Source organism: Centrocercus urophasianus, unplaced genomic scaffold (assembly GCF_019232065.1).
Source record: "Centrocercus urophasianus isolate 14NV4802_14NV808 unplaced genomic scaffold, USGS_Curo_1.0 seq_9, whole genome shotgun sequence".
In the NCBI taxonomy this organism is placed as follows: Eukaryota; Metazoa; Chordata; class Aves; order Galliformes; family Phasianidae; genus Centrocercus; species Centrocercus urophasianus.
In genome coordinates, this window is record NW_024885532.1 from 20,457,796 (window position 1) to 20,480,140 (window position 22,345).

Below are 22,345 nucleotides of genomic sequence, written 5' to 3' on the forward strand. Positions count from 1 at the left end.
AAAGTAATTTCAATATGTAATTTTCATAAACTTAAACAAATGCCATGAATGCTTGAAGGATAAAAACAGTCTCCTTTTCTAGAAAAGGCAAACAGTCCATTACATCTGCAACACTGCCACCACTGCAATAATTCTTCTCACTGAAAGATATCAAAGGCATATTTTGAAGAAATTTTAGAAAATATAACCACGTTATATGTCTGTAATTAACACAGAAAAAGCTGCACATATGAAATGCTTGCATTTAAATATGTAATGCTATAGGGTTGTATGAAATACTTCCAGTTGTGGTCTGCATTTGTTTCTGGGAAAACTTTGTGTGCGTGTTCCCAGAAAAAACATAGTTGTTGAAAGCAGAAAACTACTACTGAGAAGGCATGGGGTTTTTCCCACTGTCAGCCCTCCCAACTGTCTTTATCACCCTACTGTCACTGCTTTTGCTGCTATGACCTGACAATTCCCACACAGTCCAAACCAGTCAACCCCATTAGGCTTTGTGACTTAGGCCCAGGTTTGCCCAGTTCAAGTGTAAGTGCATAAAGGATGCTCAGAAGCTACAGGGTCAGTTGCTCCAGACTCCCCCTATAATTAATAAAAAGAGAAGTACTTCCAGAGGGCAAGTAATCTAAAATCTCAGGTCTTCCTGAGTCTCTGATTAATCATAAGTTATTAAATTTGGACTTCAGATGTGTAAGCCTTATACAGAGATTGGTCAGCACTAGCAGAGAGAAGAAAGCTCGTCATTGACTGGACTCTGGAGTTCAGGCCTTGCTACTTCTAGAGAAAATCAAGAACAACTTGCAATGCCTCACCAGTTTTGTTCAAATCATTGACAAAGATTAGTGAGTTACATAAAGTAAAATGAGTCATAAAATTACATTCTCAGTAATTTTTCTCAATATTTATGCTCTATTTCTTGCTGCTGCTACTGATTTTTGAGGTGTCAACAACTGGACCAGAGTTCCAGGCTTCACATCCTTGGGGTGTAAAATTTAATCGAAGGAACACATTTTTAAAAACAAACCCACAAAACCCAGTGATTAAAAGGCATATGTTGAAAAGGAAATCCTGGTGAAATGAGTGTGGACAATATATTTTCATTACAAGAACATAGAAAGTTCAAAACAAGGCAAACTCAAACATTTTTAAAAAGCTAAGAGTTCTCTAATGAAAAAATGAAATATTCTTGGATTCTAAGTAACCCTTGTTATCATTTGCCTTCATTTTCCTAGTGAATCTTCTAATAAAATATCTACCACAATGTGTACAGAGTTCAAAATTTGCTTTCAATATTGCTTTTATTCTAAGAGCTAGCTTTTCTGAACTCAGCGAGTTTGTTTATTTTCATCATATGGTAAGTTTATCATCTCTGTGGTTAGCTGTTATGAATTTGCCCAGGATGTTGGCAGTCTCATAAAATACCAAGGCTTATAAGTGTTTGCCTTGATATTAAAATGACCTTTTTAACAAAGTCACAGGATATGTCTCCTTTTATTAAAATACATTCTATTTTGTCTATGATTAATGTGACCTCTGAACATAACAATTCTGGCCCCAAGGAATAGATAAGGGAGATTTTAAAAAGTCTTTAAACTGAAGATTCTTTTATTCACTTCTTGTCATAAACCATGCTTCAAAATGCATATCTGACACAAACACAGTAAAAACAAGCACTTGGATAAAAACAATGCAGGAAAAACTGAGATTTATACCTACAGCTTTTCAACGGAATCCTCTCTTTATGAATCAAAAGCCTAAGTTCCTGAGCTGGAATACATACTGGGTGCCTGTATGAATCAAAGTATATTACTACAAGACCATTCCAAATGACCACTATATGAGGAGGCATCTGAGCCTTCAACAGAAATGCTTTTAATCAGAGAGATGTCTTATAAGGAATAAATTTATTTTTCTTTCATTTTCAATGACTATCAGGTTCTTCCTTGAAACAGTGCACTTTTTATTTTAATTACACCGCAGGTGAACACTAGCATTAATAAAACCTCAAGCAACCATGGAACTAATTAACAGAAGAAAAGTAAAGAGATATATTTGGTTAGCTTCCACTTAGTGACTTGAGCCACGCCTATTTTAATTAGTCAGACTCAAAATAAATCCTGAGGAAGAATTGTTTTCAAGTGCACAGGCAGCAAAACTATGAAAGTCTTTTAACACACATAATATTTCCATGTTTAAAAGTCTTTTGGATAGAGGGCAAAAAGAAAGACTGTGATCTACACATCATCACATACTCTTTTAATAATATACAGTATTCTCTTTCTCAAAACTGTGCTCCTGAATAAGTAATCTCTGCAAGCTGTGTGATGGGAGTAATGTAGCTTGTAAAGATGAGCACTGAGATCCACTTAAAAGCTGACTTTGAAATAGTAATACGAGACTGTTTTTCCTAAACACGATTATAACCTGAATCTGCTTTTAACTCTCAAATATATCGGATGGCAACAATATTAGCAGGACAGTGTTTTAAGGGAAATGTAACGAGCTCACCATGTTGCTTTATCAGCGAATCTAAGATTACCTGCAGATTGTCTAAGATGATGCGGAGCGACTGAACCTGACGTCGTACTGCTCCAGAGAATCTTTCATAAGTAGATGCGTCGTACTCACTCATCTGAATCTCTTTCAATCTAGAGCAAAGAACAGGGAGCTCAGAACAGCTTTAGAAACAAACACATCATCCTTTAGCATATATAAATTAGAAACATGCTTACTTGGTAACACGTAAATTGAGACCACAGTGATCACAAACAAGAGGCAAATCAAAGAACTGGCAGCTGCTTTTGCGAATTGTTCAAAAGATCACCAGTGCCTACAAGGATTGCCTCACATCAGAACCTACTAAAATTACTCATCCCTTGGCTCTCTCCTAATCTGCTTTAAAGTTTGGGAAGTGAATCAGATGTTCTGTAAAACGTGATTGAATTTTATTGGCTTAGGTGTTGCTATATGTACACACACGAGCGCCTATCCATTACTTCACTGTCGGAGTATTTTAAGCGTATCGCGATCCATGCTCTAACGCAAAGGTTAAGTACAGACATACTCTCAAATCTGTTGTTGAAGATTTACAGCCAGTCACTGTGTCTCCAGTGCCTATCTTGGTGCTTCATAAAATGAGGAAATCTTGAAACAAAGGAGCTTTAGATGTATGTCAGTAAAAACGTGCTCCCCTACAAAAAATGAGTCACGTCACCGAACTCTCTTCTGTCCAGACACACAACAAAGATCAACATCTGCACTATAAAAACTAATACAAGCACCTTCCATAACTTGTGTCTCCACTTAAAAGTTCTTTACTCTTCTCAACATCATATCTGAGCAGATAGTCTTAAGATGGTGAAACTCACAACTGGAACATAATTACAGGGGTCTAACAGTGAAGTATGAGCTGAGGGACAGATGAATACGCTGCATTTATGCACTGCTCAATATCTTCAGTAACTCAAATTCATGTAGTGAGGCTGCAGTCTTATATCTGCCCATCCAACCATCCTGACTGGATTCAGCTAGAATATATGACCTACCCGGTATGGGTTGACAGTCAGACTAGATGATTTTAGTGACCTATTCCAACCCTTATTATTCTATGACTCCATGACTCTATCCATGAGCAGCTTATTTCAAACACAAGCACTTTATAACAGCATAATCTCACTCAGACTGAAAATAAGGATTTTAAAATGAATTATAAATTATTAGCAAAGTACATATAGGCTAGCAATACACTGCATCTATCCAAGAGTAGTTGCTAACTCCATTCTACTGAAATGGGGTAATTCAAAATGCTTTCCACTAGCAGTATCATCTAGTTGGGAAAGCAATCAATATCATTCGGATTAAAATCCTTCCTTCCAGACAACAGCATATAAACAAAACAGTAAAATTTGCAGATCCCTTCATTTTTTTCTTTACTCTAAGGACTCCAACCTTCCTATTCCTAACTTTTATCTCTTAGTTCCCACAGCTACCCAAGTGGTATAGAATAATAATCCGTGTCAAATGTCATTTCAGAACAGACTACATCTATTGCTGGTACATGGTAGTTTACTGGTTTTAGCAGGATATGAATTGTTATCTCATGTGCAGACACTCAGATTATACAGGACTCAGCTGCACTGCTCCCACAACATGCAGCACTATCTAGGAATTTCCCCCCATCATGAACTTTGTAGAGCATCACAGAGCATCAAAGCATGCCATGTTTGCTTACACATAAATAGACGTACACTATCTAAGAGCTATTTGCATTATGGAAAAACTGACAGGGAATTTTGCAGAATGGAGACACAGAAAGACAGTTAAAAGTAGTCTTTCTTTGCACACCCCACAAAACACCAGTAAAGAAATACAGGCAAAACAAGCCATGTCTTCCCCCTGAGAGCAAACCCTGAACTGATTATTTTTAATTTAAATATCTGGATGTTGCTTGTGAAAATTAAGTAGCTATTGAAAAGTATTTTTCTTTTCTGAACCTTTTCCTGTGAAGTTCTGATATAATCAGTACACTTTCCTTGTCTTTATTAATCACGAATGCTCTGATGAATACATTAAATGCCGGAGGAAATCTAGTAATAAAAAAAAGATTAAAACAGAAACTTGATCTGAATGCAGTAGATAAATTTAAATACAGTGGTTCCCATACAGAGTGTGCTTTGTGCTAAACCGTCTATATTTACACAGCAGTTGAAGCAAATGGCAGTCTCCTTTCCTGTTACTTTTAGCACCCAGATATGCCCCCTTGATTAGGAGTCACTGTTAACAGTGGCAAAATGTGAAGTGACAAAGCTGCTTCTAAATTTATTCGCTTCAATGTTTTAATCTCCCCAGTACTCTTCTTTCAGGCAGACATTCACACTGCAGTATGGCTTGGGTTGAAACATAAAGCTCACTTGGTATGACTGTCAGTGCACTTAGCTATTTTTATGATGGGTGCTCTGGACCCCTCACCAGCTTTGCTGCCCTTCTTTGAACTCGCTCCAGGGCCTCAACGACTTTCTCACAGTGAGGGGGCCAAAATTGGACACTGTACTTGAGGGGCAGCCTCACCAGAGCTGAGCACAGGGCTGAACACAATCACTTCCCTGTTCCTGCTGGCAACAGCAGTTCCTGATGCAAGTCAGGATGCCATTCGCCTTCTTGGCCACCTGGGCACACTGCTGGCTCGTGTTCAGCCAAGCATCAATCAACACCCCCAGGTCCATTTCCTCAACTTCCTCCTAAAATCTAACCTACTCACTTAGTAAGTGAAGTTAGTAAAGACAATTGTTGTTTTTTGTTTTTCCTTAACATTACCTCTGTTTAAAGGCTTTTTCACCCATCTCTCGAGCAGCTCTCTTAACTTCCTCAGGAACAGCATCCTTTTCAGCTTGAGATATTTGATAAACCTTATGGCCAGCATCCAGACGATATGGCCCACCCTTGCCACCTAGCCCAGCAGTGTCTCTCCCACCTAGAATGGTTGAAATAGAAAAATGAATTATAGAATATGCATTCAGTAATAAATAAGAAAACATTTTCCTTAGTGCTTCCATTGCCATATCTATAGATGATATTCAGAAAAAATTTCCCAATTCTGAAAATAAATATTTATTGCTAACAACATTCAAAACCAAATAGTTATCATGGAACAGGAGAACCCCGATGGCATACTTGTGTCTATAGTACTCTGAGAAGAGATTAGTAACAGTGACCACCATGTATAAAGGAGACTGTAAATTAAGTATAGAACATATACTCAAAGCTCTCAGTCCTTGAATAAAACTGGAATTGAATAAAACAATTTATTCAGACTTTGTCTTTTCCCAAGACTGCTGTTTTACATTGCTTCCAAATCACTTTATCAAGTGATCACTGTTGTGTCCTTTAGAATTAGAAGGCACTTTTGCCTATTGTATATGTCTACTATCTACGTCACCTAAAATTCTGCTGCTACAAAAGTCTAAGAGAATGGCAAGTGACTCAGGCCTAGCTTCCATGGCTGCAAGGTGCTGGTTCCCTATGTGGGCAATGAAGAGTAAAAACTACAAAATGTCATTTAAGTGAAGATCTGCTATACAGAGTTTAAGTCAGGCACTAGGCACTGTAACTACATCTCATAGACAATAAAGGCACTGAGTAAAATAGCACTAGACAGAAAGAGTGGGTTTGTATATGTCTACTTTCATCTGGTACAGCATCTGGTACAGCAGTTTTTGCAAACATCCTTCCAAGATGCATAAAAAATGTAATGAATGAAAACCTGTTCCACCAGCCCAAGTATTTCCACCAACATGAGGCATGTTGTCTGGATCCACTTTCCCATGTTTGGGGGAACTGACGTCCAAACCACTGTCCCTCTGAATGGTTATCTGTAAAATAAAAATAGAGCTGAAAATCTTTCTTATACCAAGTAAAATCACTCTTACAACCCAATAACAATCTATTCGATCTTACACTCTGCTGCTGAGTGGCACGTTAGACCCACACCAGATCTAAGAGTGCCATCATATTTAAACCGTGCGGCGCGTTCAGATGTTAATCATGCTACAAAAATAAGCATTTATTGATGATAGCCAATAGAATTTAAAATTCCACTGTAGACAGGGCCATCCACAGTTTGAATGCCTCTTGTGGTACTGATATCTGGCTGTATATTCCCTTTACAAACTGCATGAACGCCCAACTACAGCTTCACATGCTCTACTGATGGGCAGACTGATTTTCTTTTCATGAGCAGTGACTAAATAAATAGCATGTTCCTCTCACATTGTACTCATGTAATCCTTGACTTCCAGTCTTGACTACAAAAGTCTATAGCGGTGAGTTTTCTACTGCAAATGCCCATCTAGTGACTGCACGTTCCCCACTGACTTACTGTAGAGCTGAAGACCCAACAGCTGTCAGATGTTTGGGACTGAATCACTTTAGGCTGAGGTTGGATTTAAATGGGTGAGTGAAGGTAAAAATACTTCTCCCTGTTATGAACTCTGAGTCATGCAGTGAGTCAATGATTCACGTGTAAAATGCCCTTCAATTACTAATCTTCCACAACTTAATATCAATTTACTATTATATGAAACTCAATGACATATAAAAACAGTGTCTTTAAATCTATACCCTATAAATTAGTCTTTTTTTCGTGAACCATGATACATTCATCTCTCTGATGAATTCCTCTGTCCCAGTAATGACAATTTACTGACTTTTCAGAAGTTCACTGGCATTACAAAGATTTTCACCCAAACTGTACAGTATTTAATGCTTGAATTCACTGTCTTGCAGACTTAACTTAGTACTGACATGAATTCCATACATGTTTTTGAACTGAAAACATGTGCTCTAACAACAGTGTCTTGGCAACTGTTCAAAATAGTATTTACTTCCTCTTTATGGTATTGATATTAATTCAAAGAGGTACAATACATCCTCTGTGAACCATGTCATTAGTGTAAAATCAAGATCTAATCTGTTAAATTGCATTAATTTAACATTTGTAAAGGAAGAAAGACACTTAACCACAACAATATGTTGCCCTTGGGGGCTTCTACTTTTTTGGTTTAAGAAATTTCTTTGGAAATAAGCAGCTCTTTTTCCCATACAACAGGCAGATTTCAGAACTATCAGAAACACCAAGGAAAACAAAAGCCACTGAACGTAGTTTATACTAAAATCTGAAACCAAAACGATACTGTCAGCATCATGAATTAAAACAGAATATTCTGTAAAAAGAAAAAACAGGAGGACATATTCATTCTTCTGGATTCTTTATATAAAAAGCGCACAAAGTTCAGCAAAAGGAAGCTCCAAATATAACGGGTGACCTAGATATAATATTCTGTTTTTGTCAAGTTTTTCTACTGAAAAAAAGAAATACTACTTTTGAAATACAACTGTCATTTAAATTTTAGCAGTGAAAAGTTCTCTATACAGAAATGCTTTGCTGCTCACATAAATTTCTCACTTTCAAATTCGTAGAATCATAGAATGGCCTGGGTTGAAAAGGACCACGATGCTCATCCAGTTTCAACCCTCTGCTGTGTGCAGGGTCACCAACCAGCAGACCAGGCTGCCCAGAGCCACATCCAGCCTGGCCTTGAATGTCTGCAGGGATGGGGCATCCACAACCTCCTTGGGCAACCTGTTCCAGTGCGTCACCACCCTCTGAGTGAAAAACTTCCTCCTAATATCCAACCTAAACCTCCCCTGTCTCAGTTTAATACCATTCCCCCTTGTCCTATCACTGTCCATCCTTGTGAACAGCCATTCCCCTCCTTTTCATATGCTCCCTTCAAGTACTGGGAGGCCACAATGAGGTCTCCCTGGAGCCTTCTCTTCTCCAAACTAAACAAGTCCAGTTCGCTCAATCTTTCTACATAGGAGAGGTGCTCCAGCCCTCTGGATTTGATGACCCCTGGAGGTCCCTTCCAGCCCCTACAATTCTGTGATTCTGTGAATTCTTCACAGTGGGTCACCTCTGCTGTGCAGTTTTACACGCACAACATGCGGGATCTTGTTCATCACTGGTAAAAATGCAGAGCTAATGGTGGTGACTACACTGAAAAAGAATGCTTTGTAGCTGAGAATTTGCTCTATCAAACAGTGCTATTGTGCTCTTCGTTGTAGTTTCCATGAAAATAAAAAGGAGACACTACTTTCAAAGTGATCCATGTAAAACATTCCACATTTACATCAACTCTAACATATACATTGCTTTCACAATTACAGTACTTTCATTGTGAGCTCACAATTCATTTTTTTCTGACAGCTTACAAATAAACCCACCAGGTGATATGAGTAAAACGGATCAAACTACCATATTTAGCTTGAGCTGTTTTTGTATGAGTGAACTTAGCATTTTAGCACCCACTGAACTGAAATGAAAATGGAAAAAAAAGTCTTTAAATAGAAGCTTAACACCTCAAAGACAGTTTCAAGTAGCCCAACTGTGCATTTCTGTATCTCAGCAAGTGTTCGCTACCCTCCACTTGCTTGTGTCAAGAAAATAAACATAATACAAGAGGTAACAGCCAGCCTTCAGCAAGTCACATTTATGTTTCTGATGGAAATAAAATAATTCTATTGTCTGGCTTCTTATGAGATATTTTCAGTGAACTATTCAGTACACTGAGACTGAATATGTCTTAATGTTCTAATTTCTCTATTATGAACATGTTTATAATAGCATTTGTCCAATGTAGTCAGTAAAATACATTTAGCAAAGTCAACTGAGAGGAGCATTTTAGTATGCCTATTTTTCAGTCATTCAAGTTGCAGAGTATTCATAACTTTGAAGACTGCCGTCTTTTCACTCCTGCTTTTTAAATCCATACATCAGCTCCTTATTGTTCAAGTCTGTTAAAACAAAACTGAAGTTTTAACTAACAGAAGTTATCTTTATTGAAGAGACAGGGAAACAGGGAATCTCATCTCCTCTTTTCACACTTGAAATTCTCTCTGAGAGTTTCATGCAGGAGATAGATAGAATTAAGAACTCTTGCTATCTTTGATGCCCATAGCTCCATTATAGAGCTGTACGTAGCATACTCCCTAAAAGGGAGGGGTAGACCATGTACTTAATGACTAATGGGAATTAAAAACTTAATAAACTAAGACTTAATAAACTAAACTTAATAACTAATGGGAATGGTTTCAAGCTACGGCAGGGGAGATTCAGGCTGGACATTCAGAAGTATTACTTTTCAGAAAGGGTGGTCAGGCACTGGAATGGGCTGCCCAGGGAGGTGGTGGAGTCACCGAGCCTGGGGGTGTTCAAGGAAAGACTGGATGTTGTGTTGAGGGACATGGTTTAGTAGGAGCTATTGGGAATAGGTGAACGGTTGGACTGGATGATCTTTTAGGTCTTTTCCAACCTTGGTGATTCTATGATTCTATGATTCTGTGATTAAGAGAAAGGCAGAAAAAGAAATCATGGCTACCAGTAAGGAAATTTCATTTAGAGTTTGCAAGCAGAGGTTAAAGAAGGTTGAAAATCTTTCTAACTTTGAATAGAAAAATGATAAATGAGGGGCAGCTTTCAGTTTTTCCCCTGATGCATCTGAGATGTGTCTCTGATGTGGATCTTCTTTGGCTGGAGCCGTTCCTGTCACTTTACCCTGCATACGACACGCTTCCGTTCAACACAGTAAGTTGGCTACAGAGTAAATGGTCTTTTAATACATCAGCTTACTTCAGCATTCTGATCTGGCTAACTTCATTAAAATTCCTGAAAGGCACAAGATGTGCCAGTGCTTCCCATTCTGCAGTGCTTGCCAGAAAAGCTCCTTTGCAGTGCTCTCAGCAACAAAAGCTTGTTTCAGCTTGAGGACTGGTGAAAAAACTCAGGCTTCTAATGGAGGAGGTCTGCCCCATGCTCAGGGAAACTGAACTTTCCCCTCTTAGTTTTAATGCAGCTGGTCCTGCCAGTAGTAACTTGTATCTAGCACTCTTATGCTTATATTATACAATGCTTATTTTAGTAGTTTGATACATCTTAAGAGAAGTGGAAAACCAGGAAAAATACTCTAATTCCAGGCTAACATCCCACAGGTATAAAGGGATGTAATTTGTACTTAAGAATATAGACTACGGTTGCATCTTCAAACATTCTCAAATTAAGTTTTTCTTATCTCATTTTAAAACAGAGCTGGCCATTCTATAGAATAACAGAGATAGATGGACTGATGATTTAATATACTCGCCCTAATGGACAAAACATTGTTATATCAAAAAGAAAATAGGGTTATAGCTGCAGTATTTACAGCTACAGATAAATTTACATAGGAAGATTTTTAAATAGAACAAGCTAGAGGATCCAAAGACTTGTTTTCACAAGCATTTAGGAGTAGTAATAATACTGCACTATTGGATGTCTCTTATTTTGGGGGGGGAAAAAAAAGTAGGAAAAAGAATGTGTGCACTAAGGTGGAATACAATTCACATGATAGAGGTGGTTAGTTTAATGCAAGTTAAATTAGTATACAACAGATCATTATTTACATGATTAAACCAGGAAAGCAGATAGAGGCAGGCAGGATCTAGGCTGCCTAGATCTCATTATTTACTCTTTTCATAATGAAGGGAAGAACTCTGCTAAGATACAAAGTAGATGATACCACTCCTCTGCTAACATACCTGGGACATAGAAGGAAAGAACTAATTTGTTATTTTGCCTTTCTTAACTACTATGTTATTAAACAGGGCACGTATAGTCAATAAGGAATGTATGCCACTTTCCACAGAATGTTCTAAGTAAATGTTGAATAAAATACACTCCAAATCCTTACATGAACATAAATACACTACAAATACTATAAAGCAATTAAATCATTAACGTTTTCTTAAATAGCTTTCTTCCTTCATTAGTACATTGGGCAAAGATGTCAGGAGATCATGCAGGGGAAAAATCTGAACAAATCTTAAACTTTGGCCCTACATGTGATTTAAGAGACATTAACTTGCTCATCAAAATCTGGAAAGTTCTTCATCACAACCACATGTTATTATGAAAGTAGACTGACTTTGGCTGTAATGGAACATGACCAGACTCTAGGTGAAAAAGGCACTAAATAATCCACCCCACAGCAGCACAAAGCATTAGAAAATATTTCCCACAGCATGCAGAATGTAATTTAGCAGATTCACAAAAGATTGGTTTTCCCTGAAACGAAACTATTGATTCATTTTAGCTCCCTTCCCAAGCCCCATCAGACATCCTAAAACCTCAGTGTTACCCTAGACTGCATTTAACAAGGCACAAAAACACAAAAACAACCTTTCCCCAGTACCATATTTTATCTGTAGCACGAGTGTCTGTATTATTTTCTCAAAGAGTATACGAAAGCTTCAAATTGGAGACAAGAAGTCTTTTTTTCCACACAAAGGAATATTCAGTATTAGGTAAAAATATAATCATAGGATCATAGAATGGCCTGGGCTGAAAAGGATCTCAAAGACCATTTAGTTTCACCCCCCCTGCAGATAATATTGCATAATCATGTATGCAATACTCTGTCTTCAGCTTTGTCCTGAAGTGAAAAAAAAACAAACATTAATGACAGCACAGTATAAAATGATTTTATAGGTTTGTGTCGTTCATTTTGATTCATTCTGCTTTTCTGTCTAGTCTGCAAAACTTTTCAAGAATTCACAATGAACTAACAAGGCTTCATACATTATCTGACGCCCATGAACACCACTATTTGAACTCAAATGGCAAAACCATTTAAAGCATCATAGCTTTAAAGCAATTTTAGATACGTAAAATAAAAGTGAAATCACAGATAGGTTTAATTCATGTGGGGAAAGAAGAGGAGATTTGGACTGAAACACACAGAAGAGCGAATTTAGCTTGCAATGAAAAGGAGTCTTTATACACCAACTCCAAAAATCCCACTATACAAAATGTAGCCATTGCTGGTGTAGATCTTCACTTGAACTAACTGCTGTCACTCTGACAATCAACCCAGAAGTTTTGCAGCAGTAAATGCATTAGAATCTATTGTCCATGACTACAGATTCTGTGGCTTAAAATCTGGATAAACGAAATGGAGCAATGACAGAATGTCATATATTTTCTTCCATCTAGCAGATCCTCCATTATGTTAAAACCCTACGGAAATTCCATTGTTATTTTGTGTTAATGAAAATTTCCATGTCAATTATTTTCAGCTAGGAGATGTCAGGTCACCCCCTACCACATGTGATCTGAGCAGGTACTGTCTGGCTTGGTTATTTATTGTTACTATTCCATACCTCCTAACATCAATAAACTGAATTGAGTATCTTCTGGAGTACCCCAGCCAATCCACAGATAGAAAGAAGAGGTATGTGGACATACTATGACAATAAGAAGTATTTTGGACAGAAAACTGCAGGACATCGCACAGTTAAAACCAAGTAGAAAAAAAAAAACAAAACACCTACAAATGAAAGCAGAAAAGCTGTATTTTCTACACATCTAGGACCTTGTCAAATCTGTTCTTATGAATCACAGATGAAAGTTATTACAGATCAACTATGCTTTGGGTTCTATAGGAAAACCCCCTATGTTCAGCATTACCATAACAGATCACCTGATCATAGGATCATAAAATGGCCTGGGTTGAAAAGGACCACAGTGATCATGTAGTTTCAACCCCCTGCTGTGTGCAGGGTCACCAACCAGCACACCAGGCTGCCCAGAGCCACATCCAGCCTGGCCTTGAATGCCTCCAGGGATGGGGCATCCACAGCCTCCTTGGGCAACCTGTTTCAGTGCGTCACCACCCTCTGTGTGAAAAACTTCCTCCTAATATCTAACCTAAATCTCTCCTGTCTCAGTTTAAAACCATTCCCCCTTGTCCTATCTCTATCAACCCATGTAAACAGTCATTCCCCCTCCTGTTTATATGCTTTCTTCAGATGACTTACATTATCTCTGCATTTGTTCTTTCATTAATCAGAGAACAAGTTTCATAGGAGCAGAACCACCAGTGCACGTTCCCTTGTTCAGCTGGCAGCATTTCACTTGTGTTAGCAGCTCTAGCATGTAAGTCAGCAACGTGCACTGCTGCAGACTCTGAGGTTTGAAGGCTGCCGTGCCGAGGTATTCCATTTTCTCCCATGAGGACTGTGGTCTTTCAGAGGAGGTTCAGGGGAAGAAAGAAGAACTTTATGTTGGATCGACCTTCTCTAACAGAAAGATAAGGTTATTTCCACTCCCACTCTTTGTCTGTCCACTATAATTAGGCTGGAAGAGCTTTAGGAAATGGAACGTATTTTGAAAGTGTTTGCATAGTGCTTCTGACAAGCACCTCATTACAGCTGAGGACATTTATATGAGAAAAAGTAGCTGGCAGAGAACTGATGATCTTTATCCAAGTTGCTTTACCCAGCAGAAAATTTTGGTAATGTGAACTTCTCAAGCTCTACAGGTTCCTGACTGTCTAGTCTTGTGTTACCCCACACTCAGGGCCTTGTTCCCACTTTGCTAGAATGAATCACGCTATCCAGGAATGTCACAGAGCTAAACCCACACTGTGCCCCACGCTTGGCAGAGAAGCCCAAAACACCATCCCACTGAGAGCTGATAGAGGGCAATGAACAATTGGGGTCAGAGTGTGTGGGGCTTACGGATCTCAGCACTGGAAGTGCTACCAAACCTTGCAATCCAGACACTGACGAGGCAACGCTGTTCCCTGCAATACTTCAAGTTTCCCAAGGTCTTGTATAGGATTGCAGAATGCTCTCATATGGTTATTCCAAACTTATGAAATCATGCCACTGCAAATGATTTTCATAATTCATGGCTTTTGTACCAAAAGGACGTAAGAGATGACCAAAATCACTGTTATTAGCTCATTGAGGCCCTCCTGTGGTCAGAACAGTCACCTGGTCCGCAGTGGGAAAATAAGAACTGCAGGTGTGGTGGAGGGAAAGGACGAGCCATGCTTGCTGAAGGTCATGCTCTAATTACAGATCAGGAACTGCAGCTTTGCCCATTTTTACTTGCCCGCTTTGCAGTTGGACTTGATGATCTTTAAGGTCTTTTCCAACCTGATCAATTCTATGCTTCGATGATTCAGTCTTAACATCAGGAAAAAGCTGGATTTTTGTTAAAACATTCTGAAGTACGATGGAAAAGAGAAAGAAACACTTCAAAAAATGCCAGTATAAATCAAAGTTGATCCTGAGCAGTGAATATAAACAAGTTTGTAACACTGAAATGCCAGAATCAATTATACTTAAGAGAAATACTGAACCTCAAAAATAAGTATCCTAAACTTTCATGTACAAACTGAAGCCTCAGAAAACCAAAAGGAAAAAAAAAGGAATGATTTGGATAACAGCAAAAATAACAACTTGTTAGAAGGGGAATAACACATCACACAGTTGCACAAATAGTTGAGTGGAGTACAAATAAAATAAATGAGGCTGTTTGAGAAAGCCATGAAGATGTTCACTGCCCAAACATGGCAGAGAATCAAACTACTACAGATCTTCTGGGATCAGCTCAAAGCAGAGAAATAGGCACAAAGGAAATCTCCTCCCATTTCTAAGTATCTATCTATTTCCTTGAGTCGTTAAGTGATAGTTTGCATACTGAGGATGGGATTTGGATCCAGACTGCAGACAGCTCAAGGCAGGGATGTCCCAGGTAAGCCAGGTGTCTGCATTTAGCATTACAGTTGGTTGTGTATGAATATCCATACAGTTAGACATGTGTAGGTGCCTCCTTCAGGGTGAGCTCTTCGGGCTCTCTTGGTTATAATGAGAGCTCCTGTACTTAGCTCATAAACAGACACCGAAATGCCTGCAGGTCTGAAACTGGATCCTGTTTCATCTCCTTTCTGTTACTTCTCAGTATTCCCAAGCACACCCAGAACAAATCCACTTGAGCTATTTGTGTATAAATAAGTACATGCAAATACTGTTTAAAGCAATGAATCGGAACTGCTTTCACCAGTAAAAAGTATATTTGGTGCTTCTTTCCATCTAATGAAACACATTATGAATGAAACACATTCAAGAAACACAGCAGGGTAAAGGGCATAGTGGACCACATGCATCCTTCTCTGGAACACTTCCTTCTCTGGAATTCTTTATCTGCTGATATATCACTAAGGCTTGCAGAAGGCTGCATTACGTTTAGGCATCGTGAACATACATTCAGGTGAAAAATCATGAGAAAGAAAAACAGATGATTTGTAAATCTAAGATTTTAATGAGAAAGCCCTACAATTCAGTGGAACTTGAAGCAACCTTGGCAAGACACTTGGGATCATTTTGTTATTCATTTCCACAACAGTATGAGTGATTTCCAGAAAAATCTATGGAAGGCACCTATATCATTTATGAAAACTCAAAACCAATTATGCAACCTTTCTTTTGTTCTGTAGTATCACTATGAAGGAATGAAAGAATCAAATCTACCAGTCCTTCAAAAAATGATGTGATGCTAACTCAGGACAACAAGCACCATTACACTTCAGCCATTTCCCCTGGCCCTTGTTCTGACCATGCAAGGGAGAAGTCAAACTGCAAGGAATGTTAATAAGCACTATGCAAGCTGTCTTCAGTGACACAGGCTGTCTAGAAGTTTTGAGCTGCCTTGCTCAAAACAGCCTTGCTGTTTTTCTTATGTTATTCCTTTGGACTGACCCACCTACAAAGTGGTACACGATTTTTCAAACTAAGCGATGCACATCAAGCTTGAGTGTGAAGCAGAAGAAACTTCTGGTAGCTATCAATGCCAAGAACTTGATTTTTAAACCACTGATACTAACATGATGGTGGCCATTATTCACTTTTGTCATTAGGTTCTCTCTTCAGTCCTACAGTATGTGATCTTGATTCACATTTGATTGCCAATGAAGCTGACTGTGCTTCGAGGTTGTATATTGCATATTGTAATGCATATTGTATCATGCATTACAAACTAACTTTTCTATATTTTTTGAACATTTTTATGCACTCAAATGGTTTGTCCTGAGACTTTTAAAAATAATGACATTCTTAGTATTTACACAGCATAAAACATTCTGGGCAACAATTTACAGTGAAAGAGAATTAAGTGGAATGAATACAGAAAGAAATGGTCTTGCTAGTAGTCACATACAAATGAATAAAGATTTAGTTGTAGAGATTTCAGGTCCCTAAGGAGCACAATGCTTTTCAATATCTCAAAATGATGCATTCTACAATTACCTTTATGTAAGCATTGTACTCTACCTAGAGAAACACAACAGTAAACCAAGCTTACTAAAAAAACACAAACAAGGTATATCAGAACTTTGTCAACGTTTTCTGTATTTAAAAAAAGTGAAAAAGCTCAACAATTACTGGATTTCAAGTTGAGTTTATAACTTCAGAGAACCCAGTTTTATTTAGAATTCTATGCTAGGCACTCCAATTTAATCATTTCTGAATACTGCACTCATGTTCTGAGTTTAAAACTTCAAAAAATGAAGACAATTTCTGGCCTGACCATACAAGTGAAAATTAATATACACATAAGCCCTGTTTTCAGAAACTATTTTTGTTGCCTCAAGACTTCAGCAGCTTGAACTCTGCTGAGAGTATCAACAATACAAAACAAATGTTGATTGCCATGACATTAAATCATAGGAGTCTAATTACTGAATATCCCTGGAACAGTTGTTTGTTTTCCTCTGTTTCATTGCTTATGTACATACAGACTGTTTCTGAGATCTAATGGGTTTCTGAAAGCCAAAAAGCAACCCTAGAAGATGGACAGTATCAATAGTTCAAACTGAAATCTGATTGAGGATTTCTTTCCATTCCTTTGAATCTGTACCTATATTGAAAGTACTGTAATTCCTTCTTTTTTTTCAAAGGCTGGGAAAGCTTTGCAGAGGTTCTGTATGACTTTCCAGAACCGTGGTTCCCAATCGTCAAGACAGGGAACATGAGTTGGTGAAGGAACAGCACTGTGAAGGTGTGGACGTTGGGCTATTAAGCTTTGCAAAGCCTGTACTAGCTTTGTGGGATGCATCAATAACAGGGAATAGTAAATTGGCAGGGGGGATGAATTCTACCAATAAGTGGAACACTGACAATTTTCTTAAGCAAGCTTCTGCTACAAGATTGGGAATGATGGATTTTGTTAAGGAATTGAAGATGCCTCTTTAGACTTAGAGATACTTAATATGTATCTGAGCATGAAACATTATACAGGAGAATGTGACTGATAAATAAGCAGATCAACATGTGGCTGAAAGATAATTTTGTAAACATGAGCATGGGGTAACATTAAGTTGCAGTCTTCTTAGCAAAGCAGTTATCTCTTGAACCGGAAAGATCTGAGTTCTTGCTAAGCTCATCTGATGGAAGGAAACTACATGAGCGTATTTTCAAGCTAATAGCATCCATTCATTTCCAGAAATGAATGCTTTAATGAAGTACTGTTCTTATGTCTATATCCATTGAAAAAATGGAGTTAAGTGGGAAAGGGGAAGGCCTTCATCCCAAATAACAGAGTATAGAGTTCTCACAACATCTATGTATGTACTATCTTACCTGAGATGTACATAAAATAAAAGGTAAGATTTCTCTTGATTACTACTCTGTAATGTCTTGGTAAAGAAAGCTCCCTAGGTCTCATGATCTTTCCATTTAAAGCAAACCATGTGCAGTTGAGAAACAGAAGTTAGTGATAAACATGCTGGTTCAAAGAGCATATGAGGCTTTGTTTCAGCCCTCAAGTCCAAATCAAACAGCATGCCATTTTGAATTCTGACAAACCACCAGCTTTAGCTGAATATTCTGTGTTGACAGAGGAAGGAAAACAGGTATGCTAAGAAGAGCTATCCCTGTAGTGTGTCTACAATACAGATACGTAGATTGTCAGGAGAGAGGAATTCTGGAACAGATCTGGAAAACTGCTTTATGACTGCAGGAAAAACTCTGAACCTTTTTGTAAAGTGGCTAGTTGACATCAGTAGTTAATGACTCAAAATTCTCTGATGATGCTTAACTTTCCAAGACAGTATTCTCTAACATTCAGTCGACTATGATGGACACTACAATAATGCTGTTAAATAAGATTACAACAGTTACTAAAAAAAGATTTTAAAAAAGAAGGAAAAAAAAAACAACTTTAAAGCAATTAAAATAACTGCTCCTGCTGGCTCCTTCCATTCCCTCCGGACAACTTTATTAGTAGGTCAAATTGGGCTGATGTAAGTTGATGATATCTGACCATAAGATGGCGATAGTGCTACTACATAGGCAACAAAAACAGCACTGGTACAGCAACATGAAACCACACAAATGTGCTACTGGGTAACAGTTTTCCTCTCTCATGACTTCTACAAAAGGCATTTGCTACAATCCAATGACAAGAAAATGTCAGTTCTTGCATGAGTTTATATAATTGTCCTGTGGAAAGGGAACTTGGATGGGAAAGGAAAGGAGAGCTGCTTTCTGCCTAATAAATCTCATTCACGCTTGGAATATCTGGGCTCTTTGTAAACAATAATATAGAGAGATCTAATTTAGAGGTGATTCATTCTGTTTTCCCATTTTAACATACTGTGAAAGTGATTACAGAAACTCACAAAGAAGAAATAATTGCAGCTGTAGGATCTCCCTAGTCAAAAGTCCTTCCTAAAGCACACTTTAGTTCCCAAAGTAAGAATGATATTAACAAAAATTAAAGATGCAACCGAAAAGTTCTGAATTTTCCATTTGTGTTGCCCTGCTGTCCCTACAAACTATTCAATACATTAAGGGGGGTTGGAGCTTGATGATCCTTGAGATCCTTTCCACACCAAGCCATTCTATGATTCTATGATTCCATATGCTTCCCTTAAACACTGATTTCACTATTTCACATTTGGAAAGCTGCAGTTAAAAATCAGCATGAGATACAGAATTAATTTACATGCTAATGTACTGAAATTTGGCAACAACCATAACCCTAACACTGAAAGACAAAGGGAAATGTCAGTAACCATAATTACAGGAGTCACAAATCAGCTTGGTAATTAAGCTATTGTGTGTGATTATTTTTCAGGTAAGACATCTACTCAATTTTTCCTGCAGGCATATTTCCACTTCTTAACGCTTTTCAATACATCTCTTCCCTGACCCTTCTCCCACCTGAAAAAAAAAAGTCATTTCCATCAGTTTACTAAATGTTTTTCACTTCAGATTGGGCATTCCTACCTGCACGGGCCGACCATCCTCCTGCCCAATCATGTTCCTCCAGTCCTGCAGAGAACGCTGCAGGCTTTCCAGCCCAGTCTCCCAGAGCCTCACACCACCTCCCATGTCCACACTAACCAAGCCTACTTTGCCCAGTGGTGCCAAGAGGGCATCAGCATCTGAGATCATGGAGAGCCAAGATGTATACGGAGAGAGAGAACGTGGGCTGAAAAACAAGAGTGGGTGTGATTGATCTCAAAGCTGCAATCAAAAAGAAGACGAATAATTCTGTAGCTAAGGTGGCAATTAAATGAAATCACACTCTCGTTCCTTGAGAGACCATAATTAAGCCCCCCAGATTTACTATTTTATCTGGAAGATTTCAGCTACTGAAACTTGCTATGACCAAACATCTATTCATGACAGCCCAGTCCACTGCTTTATCCTAATTACCTGAAGATCAGTCCTTACAAAAAATACCATAAAGAATATGAAAAAATTAAAAATGTGCTGTTGAAAAACACAAAACTATGAAAGGAATATGAGAAAACATAATCTGAGCACTGAGGAAAGTTTCTCCAATCAACTTTAAATAAGGTCCCCACTATATGAGCAGGAGGTGACTCATTTAAACACTCATTTAAAGATGGCACAGCTTTACGTGTATAGAATCTTAGTACTGTTACAAACAAGCACTCAATTTGCAGATGAAAATTTACTGCTGCAATGGGGATCTAACAACTGTGTAATACGAAGGAAAATTTAGTTAAAATAGGAAAGATTCTTTGCACTTTCTTAGTGCTATTAATGACTTGTACAATGATTTGCAACTTACATTAATTAATACTACAGTTCATAATTTAGAAGAGCAAGGAAGCTGTGACACGTATACCTCTAAGACTGAAATTGGCATGTACGAATTCAACTGAAGAAGATTTGTGTTAGCATTTGACCAAGCTAACTATGCCAGAAGGAGGAAAAGTGTCATACAGAGTATCATTTACTTTCACTTTCCACACCAAAAGAAATATTTGCTTGTCTGGAACTAATAACACACATTAAATTCTGTTTGCTCTTCCTGTGAGGCAGAGGCTGCTTTAATCAATAAAACAACTTACCTAGGAATAGCAATGTATTTGATTTTCTTCGAGTTCAGATCTGTTACTTCCAAATACCCAGCAGCTTGTGGAGGAGCAACATCTGAAAACAAACAAATTTTATTTTCCTGCTGCATGATTAACTGGTTATTGCATTTGCATTTAGGAGATTAAATTGAAACATTTTGTCATACAATACCTGTCATAAAATGATGAACCTTTACATTCAACTCAGGACTATAACTTGCAAACACTGAAATGTTTTACTACTACGAATGTGAGCAAATAGATAGGCACAATTATACAAGAACAACGTGCTTGCACAGTAAATGTCAAAATTACACATAAATATAGCCTTACTCACAAAAGCAGTGATCAGGCATTACTGCAATCCCTAACTTACTGTATTTATCTGTTACTGAAGATAACATCAATTGTGCAACTGAATCTAAAAGCATACTGAAGGATGTTTCAAAATACTCTACTTCCAGTTCTCACTGGAAAATTTTCCAGTTACATCAAAGTAAATGTTGTTGCTTTTTAATTGCCAATTTAATTGAACAACATTTCTTGAAAGTCTCCTTGAAATGGAGAGACTGACATTACTTGCAGAAGTGTTGGTGCATGCGTACAGCACACAGAAAGACCAGCAGGACTAGTAATATAAGGGGACCCAACATTCAAGTAAGTAAATAATAACCTACAGGTGCACAAAGTGCATATCCACAGCACAAGAACAGGACAACGGGGAATGGTTTCAAACTGAAACAGGGGAGGTTTAGGTTGGATATTAGGAGAAAGTTTTTCACACAGAGGGTGGTGACGCACTGGAACAGGTTGCCCAAGGAGGCTGTGGATGCCCTATGCCTGCAGGCATTCAAGGCCAGGCTGGATGTGGCTCTGGGCAGCCTGGTCTGGTGGTTGGCGACCCTGCACACAGCAGGGGGTTGAAACCAGATGATCATTGTGGTCCTTTTCAATCCAGGCCATTCCATGATTCTCTCCCCTCACCCCAAACATCAGTATCTACATATTTACAGGATGCACATTTACAGTATTTTATTGGCTGTATTTATTGTCATTCTTTAAGAACGTAAATATAAAACAACTAGAAGTGACAAAAAAATCTGGTAAAATACACGTTTGTAGGCCACAGAGCATTTTCTGTTCTACCTAGATCTTGCTAATGCTTAAAAATATGCTCTCTCTTTGGATACTAATGGAGAGTAAGACACCCTTGAAAAATTCCAGTAGAAGATCTGAAACATGTAGACAGACGTAGAAGTACTGAACTGGAAGAGGTAGAATTGTAATTAAAGAGTGGTTGATATATTTGAAAGAAAAATCAATCAGATTAAAATACAAAAAGAAAAGGGACTGCAAAATAGGAAGCTGAAGAAAAGGCAACCAAATGTTTAAGTGCAATACAGAAATAACTGTCTGGGCCTTAGAACTGCAGTCAACGATCTTGCAATGAACATACAAAGCCAATAGATGCTATGCTGCTGTCAGAGCAGGAAAACAAAATGCAGGTTTTATATTAATATGAACATCAGATCTAAAATATATAGTTTGTCCTCCTTCGGTTGAAGTCTGAGGGAGAA

At 38.1% G+C, this 22,345-nt stretch overlaps 1 protein-coding gene across 1 annotated transcript in view; it reads right to left on the minus strand.

Annotated features, from left to right (window-relative positions):
• Positions 1-22,345, minus strand: part of VWA8 (von Willebrand factor A domain containing 8) — a 180,329-nt gene that overhangs the window by 16,907 nt on the left and 141,077 nt on the right. Inside the window, exons 36-40 of the mRNA XM_042838730.1 lie at positions 20,763-20,844; positions 19,666-19,870; positions 6,260-6,368; positions 5,314-5,470; positions 2,540-2,648 (exon numbers count right to left, since the gene is read on the minus strand). Coding sequence (XP_042694664.1) covers positions 2,540-2,648; positions 5,314-5,470; positions 6,260-6,368; positions 19,666-19,870; positions 20,763-20,844 — 662 coding nt within the window. The remainder of the gene's footprint in view (positions 1-2,539; positions 2,649-5,313; positions 5,471-6,259; positions 6,369-19,665; positions 19,871-20,762; positions 20,845-22,345) is intronic.